At 44.7% G+C, this 7,532-nt stretch overlaps 1 protein-coding gene across 1 annotated transcript; it reads left to right on the top strand.

Moving 5' to 3' along the window:
* Nucleotides 1–757: 757 nt before the first annotated feature.
* On the top strand, nucleotides 758–1,132 carry LOC124690796. The gene has a single exon (XM_047224133.1). The coding sequence runs from the start codon at nucleotides 758–760 to the stop codon at nucleotides 1,130–1,132; it is 375 nt and encodes a 124-aa protein (XP_047080089.1).
* Nucleotides 1,133–7,532: the final 6,400 nt, after the last annotated feature.

The following is a 7,532-nucleotide window of genomic DNA, read 5'->3' on the forward strand; positions in this document are numbered from 1 at the left end:
ATATCTATATGTCCAGTCATCCAAATAGCTTCTACCTTGCATCCACCATGTAGCATTGCTAATTTCTTTAGAAACTAACTAAATGGCGTTGATCATAGGTTTAGAATTCTTATTAGGGCGGGAGAGCTTGGTGTTATTTGATCGCTCTGGCGATCTAGGAATGACAAGGTATTCAATGATTTAAAAAAATCTTCTACATTGCATATTTCTAGCGATGTACATATTTTCTCCGTTCATGGTTGTCTCTACAACATAGATGACAGTGTGATATACGGATTGATCCACCAGTGTTTTAGGCGTCTTTATAGTTTCTTCGAGGATTATTTGAATTGCTCATTTTCTTATTTTCTTACTTTCATTATTTGTGTGGTTGTGTACCCAAGTTATTTAAAAATGGGTGTAATGTTTAAACATTTTAAATAATAAAGACCCATTATAATAAGAAAAAGAGTGGCGCAGGAAGAGGATGCTTTGAGAGCTAGCTAGTTAAATTAAGCAAGTTGGCAGCTAGTATGACCTGTGCTGAACGGCATGCAAGGCCAGAGCCGCCGTGTGTATAGCACGTCAACTTCAGATTACCCAACACCTATCGCCATCCCACTTCCCCGTAACCTCCTCTTATTTTATTTAGTACAGCTACACGAAACAAGCTAGCGCACACACATCTCATTTCATTTCGCCGTTCGGAAGCAAAGGGCCAAGGCGGTGCAGCTCGCTTGCTCGCTCCCGGTAAGCAAGAGGAGGAGAGGCGAAGCCGATGGGCGATCTGCAGCGCACGGGCGGGGCGCCGCGGCGAGGCGCCGTGCAGTTCCGGATACCGCGGCGGCCTGCCAAGGCGACGGGCGCGCCACCTCTACCGGCGTCTGGCGGGCGGAAGAAGAAGATGCCAGTGGCGCGGCTCGGCCGCGCACGGAGGGGCCTCTTCGGGGCGGTCCGGCGGCTGCGCATGCGCTGGGTGGCGGCCGTGTACCGGCGCGCGCTGCGCCGGCTGCGCGCCTTCTACGCCAGGGCGCTGGAGGACCTCCTCGAGGGCGCGGCGTCCATCAGCACGCTGCGCGCCCAGGCCGGCGCCGACTGCTCCTTCGGCACCGCCTTCGCGCCCGTCGTCGCCGCCGGCCGCCGCTACAACTGACCGCCCTGCCCGGCGCGGCGGTGCGCGTGGACCAGCAGGAGGTCGATCGAGCCGTACGTACGTGTCCATGTATGGTACTCGATCGTGTTTAACAGGATGCGATGAATCCAAGTGTTATATATATTTTCTGCTAATCGATTAATTGCATTTCTTCGATCTGGTGCCTTTGTTCTTCCACCTCTCCATGATCTGCACGCTACGTTCTTTTCTTTTATTAGCCTAGCATGTTACTAGCTTAGCTGATAGCTGCTGCGTACGTACTAAACTACTAATACTCTATTTCTCAATCAGAAGAGCACAGATGATAAATTAGTCATGGAACGAAAGAATCAAACTTCTTGGTTTCAGATTCCTTCTACTCTACACTTAACTAGTACAATATGCACCTTATATTTTAGGATTTTTCAGATTTTGTTTACTTCAAGAATCAAGATGTACACGTGGAGTACAGTGCACATGCATTCTAATTTTCAAAACAATCAAAGAGCTTAGTTGATACAGATTTTTTGCAGTGGCATAAAGGAAAAATGCTAGAGCTCCGCTCGTTTATTTTCAACCACTCCAGAGTGGTTTCAGACAAAATAAGAACTTTTTTTCGATATAAAGGGGAACTAAGAAGAACTAATTGGGTAGCGAACACAACGACGACTAGAGTGCGGCCAGGAATTCCGCACTAGTTGCTTGCGCCGTCTCATCAGTCATCACCCGTCACACGATACGACAGGAAACGGAAATATATTCGTTGTGGCGGCCGGCGGGTACCAACAAACTGGAGTAGTCGGCAACCCAGCTGCGTCACACGAACTGCATGATTCGTTTGGCTAATCATACACTGACGCTGCGCTGGGGGTTTCATTTTGATTTGTATATTCCGAGGTGAGATCAGTATTTGATCTCATGAGTCACTGATGACATCCACAATAATTTTGAAAGAAGAAGACGAGAGACGCACTCCCGTATTCATATCCGGAGAACGAAGCCACTGGTAATGTTAAGTGGGATGAAAAACAGAGCGGAAGCAGATGTAACTGAGTGTAGCCACGTAGTATTTCGTATTTCAAACAGAAGCGAATACACAAATTCCATAAACAGATGGTGTCAGAGACCAAAAAAACGACCTTTTGGGTGTCCCAACTAAACATCCAAGAGGGCTTATCGGTGGAGTATAATTCTCCAAGCATTAAGAGATGATTGACAATGTTTACAGAGATTGAGACATCCCGGGTACAATAGCATGGAAGTTTGGCAAGGATGGATGCTACTCAGCATTTTTTTTCGAATCAGGAGCTTTATATAACTTGATAAGGATCTATTCTAAGAAGGGAGGTTTATAATTCACCCAAAAACACCTTCTTCTATCACTACTAGCTCTGTTAGCATAATATACGAAAATTTAGCGCTAGTTAAGAATCCACTCAGCTCCTTTATCTCCTGGCATATGCAAGCGATCTCGGATCTGTCGCTTCCAGGATCTTCCATCTGATGTAGCACTTCTTTAGCATCACTTTCTATCTCCGCCATGGGGTAATGACCATCTAGAGCAAACTGAACTCCATCACGAATTGCAAGCGCCTCCATGATTAGTGCGCTCGCCCAAGCGCATTACCACAAAGCTTGTCCGAGCACAAAGACATCATCATGATCTCTGATTACCAAGGCTGAGGTACCTTGACGTGCCTCAACATCAAACCTAGCATCAACATTGATTTTCAGAATTCCCATCACCGATCTCTGCCATTGGGGGATTTTCTTTGTTGGCATCGACGCCTTCTTCTTTCCCAACTGAGCAAGGTCGAAGGTTGACTCCATGACCCAACGAACTGAACCGATGATCGATCGATCCTCATTGACATGCCATACCGAGTTCCTTTCTGCAATTCTTGATTGTCACTTCTATAATGCCTTCAATAGTTCGGAAGCCTTCCATCGTACGTGTCTCAAGTGCAAAATTTTCACATGGTTGATCATGCAAAACTGTGTGTTAAAGTAATTACGTTGTGTAGTTGTAGACATATTCTATCTACCATATCTTACCATTATGTTCGGTTCTAAATTGATACGAGGAGATTGTTCACTTGGCTTCCAAGGCATTGTAACCGTGACTATATATATGAGCTGATCGCTCCTATTGTGAGGCGTCTTCCCTCAGTCTATTTACTCCGTTTATAGTGTGTTTAGACAACAAACGTTACATAAGCGGGGCTGACTAAATTGTAGGCTTCGGAACCTTTGCAATCAAGTCCAAGAATCGATCGCACAACAAATCTTCAATTGCCCTCTCTCTCCTCGTATTTGGAGATCCTTAAAAGCATGGCTTGGGCTTTTTGACATACAACCCCAAGATTGGACCATGATATATTCCATGAAGGATTGCAGATTTTAAATGTTCATATTTCAAAAAAAAATGAATGTTGAAAAAATGTTCCAAGTTAGAAAAATGTTCGAAATTCGAAAAATATTTCAATTTGAAAATATTCAGATTTTACAAAATGTTCAAATTTGAAAATTGTGCAGACTTGACAATTGTTCTAATTCAAAAATTCTGAAAATTCGAAAATCATTTAGATTCAAAAATTTGAAAATTCTGCAAATTAAAAAAAAAACAGATTTAGAACTATTCAAATTGCAAATTTATTCTTATTTAAAATAGAGAAAAAAATGGAAAAAAATAAAAAGGACAAAAGCAAACTAGGCCGGCCCAATATGCCTCGCGTGAGTGTGCGCTGGTCCATCCGCACCGACCAGGTCGGCGGACAGAACCTCCCTAAATTAACTATGGTGAATTCTCATGAGCAGGCCAAATATGGTATTGTGATGGGCCAACAAACTGACAGGCCGATTCAGCAGGGCTTTTAGGTGCGGCAACTTCGTGGGTCGGCCTCGTCCGGCAAGCTGACTGAGCTAATCTAGAAGTAATTCTCGAAATAAAATTAATCTAGAAGTGCGAGGTCAGCCGGGCTGTGCGGCAACACAACACTACAGCTGACCGGCTCCCAAGTCCCAACTCCACTACCGGAGCATGCAGAGCGGTGCCGAATGCCTCAGCTTCCAGGATTTGTAACCGAAGAACGGAGCGGCCCGTAGCGCAAAAATGCGAGCAACTAATTGCTAGCTCCTCGTTTATGGAAAAGTCGGATTTCAGAAAAATTACAAAAACTACAACCGGTAAGTGGCTACCACGAACTGTTACTTCTTTCTCTATATTTTCTGCTCTCTTCACCATCATCCTCATAGCCTGAGGCCATCCAAAGGCCAAAGCTCTGTTTCAAGCCTAATTACCGACTGATTCGCCCTACCGCCGCCGAATCGAGCCCTACCGCCGCCGAATCTTACTTCCCGCCGCTCGTTCCACGATCTCCGAAACGCAAATACTCGCTGCTCGGCTCAAACTAATTACGAGATACCCGTCGCCGCCAGGACCTCATCGCTGATGCCCGCTCCCTGCAGCCAACCTCCGACGCGAGCAGTTGCTCGATTCCAGATCGACCACTTATGTAGACGACCTCCCAAACGAGGCTAGATGGGCCTGTTACCTCCCAAACGAGCTCCATCCAGCTCGAATGGGGTGGCGAACGCCGGCACGTGGAGGTTAATTGCAATTTCGCCTCCTACAGCGCCTACATATATACACTCTGTACCGTCACCGTGTACCGTCGTCCTGGCTCTTTCCTTCTCTTTCCTCCAGCAAAGTTGCCCTCTAGCTAGAATTTTGATCTTGATTAATTTTCACTTACCAGTATAACCCATTCTTCCCTCAATGCTTTGTATCCAGTTGGGTATCCCTTTAACGTTGTTTTGCGCTTGTACATCTCCCTATAGTTTTTTAAATTCTTACCGTAACAACACAAACACCAACATAACAATACATGAAGTTCAAGTTCTCTAAAAGCAACATCCTAAAAAAGGAAACATTGCGCAAACATAGTCGTCGTCTGATCATAGATATTAGATTTTTCACCCTGAAGAAAATCTCCGCTTTTAAAATAATGTCTTTAAGGAAGCCATTACTAGACACAACTAGTTAAGGTCAGACCTTAGATTTTAACCCTTAAAGGTAGGGCATTGAACTTCTTGACACTCCCAATTGCATACCGCTACTATAAAGCCCGAAGCACCAAGCAAGTTCACCTTCGATGCAAAGCCTCGAACCACGAGCACTAGTCCTAAAAAATCGGCTTCCATGCCATTCCCTGCATTTGACTTCACCGTGGAAATAATAAGGAGTGTCCCATGGTGGCAACAGATACTAGAGCTTCGCGCCGCTTCCCATGAAACCAAACGGTTGGAAAAAAACATGGGAGCGCAAGACCGAATCCCATCCCATCCGATCTAGCATAGTTTTGGAAAAAGTTCGTATGGCTTAAGATCCTATGAATTGAAAAGTTATATATAAATATCAGTTTTGCTAGTTCTTAGCTAGCCGAGAACTAACTTAGTTCTTAGTCGACTACTACATCAGATTTACATCGTGATTCATGTACTTGAGTTTGCAAGTTGGGTTGTAACTAGGATTTTTTTAGTTGCAAATTAGGTTGCAACTGATTTTTTTTTTTAACTGCAAGTGATGTTGGAAAAATATCCCCGGACCGTTTTATTTGCTTGGTGGTTCGTGGTAATGGTGAGTATTCAACTAAATGAAAACTACCACCTTTTTTTGACACAATGAAAACTACCACCTTGGTAGCATAAGGGTGATATTCATGGTACCAGGTAGGTAATGAAGGAGAGCATAGAAAAGCCCTACTTTCTATACCTAGGCCCAGCCCGGCCTAGTTGGACCGACAGGCTAAGAAACTAGGATTGAGTCCGGCCTGGTATGCCTAGCCAGATCCCAACCTAATTTCCATATTTGCAATCTAGGGCCCAACCCGGCCCGACGTTTGGGTTCCAAATTCAGGCCCAAAATTGGTCCGACATGCAAGCCCAGGCTAGGATTTTCGAGCCAAGGTTAAGTTCGTAGTCAACCGAGAATTAGTCACACCAATCTATACTTCTTATAAAACAAAATCCCACTAAGTGCAATTAATATTTGTCTATCTTAACATGCAAGCTATCCACATCACATATTCCCTTAGCCAATCATTTGCCCACCTCATCCCACGAATAGTTCTTATTTATTATCTATCTCTACATGCAAGATATTCATATTATCTATTTTTAACCATTAAACTAGCAATGTCATCTTTTGTTTTCCGCTCGATTGATAATATCGCACCCTCATGTTATATCATTATATAGTTAAGTCATGTAAAACTTGAACACCAAAATAGTTTGACAACGAAAAGAACTCTTTGCGAATTAAACTCAATGTTAATTACGTGCTCTTATATGTAACCACATATGACGTTTTTAAAAACATGCGGCAATGTGCATGCATTTTTCATGCAAGCCATTAATATCATTTGGTTTTTTTACCTTATCTAAATCAATCACGTACACCTCTGAAATATAATGATCTTTAAATTTTCAAATACCTATCCATTTCATGGCTATTAAATTTAGTGTCTCAACTCCCATGGCCAACTAAATATTGCATATTCTATAAACCAAATTATATGTGTTTTATTAGATTTCTTAAAGAGATATCTGCTGCAACGCGCGGGGTATTGTTCTAGTAAAATATATTCCTAAGGAATGAGATCCTCCAAAATTTGGGGAAACAAGTTCAGATGTGCTCGTTTCGGTAAAACAAAATTCAGATGTTTTCGCTCGCATTTGTTTCAAAAAGATGGCTTCACATTTGTTTGATCTTGTTTTTCTCTGAATATCGATTTGCGCATATTTGGATGAACTGAGCGCGAGCAGGCAAACCGTTCCCGTTTTTTTTTTTTTTGAAACCAAACCGTTCCCGTTGCGTTGCGTGTGGCGCTGAGCGCGTGTAGAAACTAGAAAACAAAACGGTTCGCCCGGAAAGCGCCGTCCAGATATAGAAAGGGGCGAGCGGGAGCAGAGCAATTTAGCCGCGCGCCAGCAGACGACGCGGAGACCAAGGAGGAAGGGGGAGCGGAAGAGGAGGAGGATCCAGCCTGCCCCCTTCCATTCCATTCCATTCCTTCTCTCTCCCCCATCGATCCTCGTCCCGATTCACCCCGACCGATCGCCATCGACGATCGCCGCGACGCGCGGACCAGCACCGCCGCGCCGTCTGCGCCGGCCGTCTCGCCGATCGATCGACCCAGGTGCGCAGGGCATCATCCCCGGAGATTCCGCTATTGCTCTCCGCGGTGAATTGTCGCACATATACGGCGATCTTAGATTTGACCGCCTGTTTGATTCTTGCAGGTGTAAGCTGGGAATTGGGGGCGACAGGATTTCCCTGATGTGCGTTGTTCGGCCTACTCGGGAGCAGCGGCGTGTATCGCGTAATGGTGGAGTTTGAGGCACCCTCCTGCTGACGACG

The sequence above is a fragment of the Lolium rigidum genome, chromosome 2 (assembly GCF_022539505.1).
Source record: "Lolium rigidum isolate FL_2022 chromosome 2, APGP_CSIRO_Lrig_0.1, whole genome shotgun sequence".
Lineage (NCBI taxonomy): Eukaryota > Viridiplantae > Streptophyta > Magnoliopsida > Poales > Poaceae > Lolium > Lolium rigidum.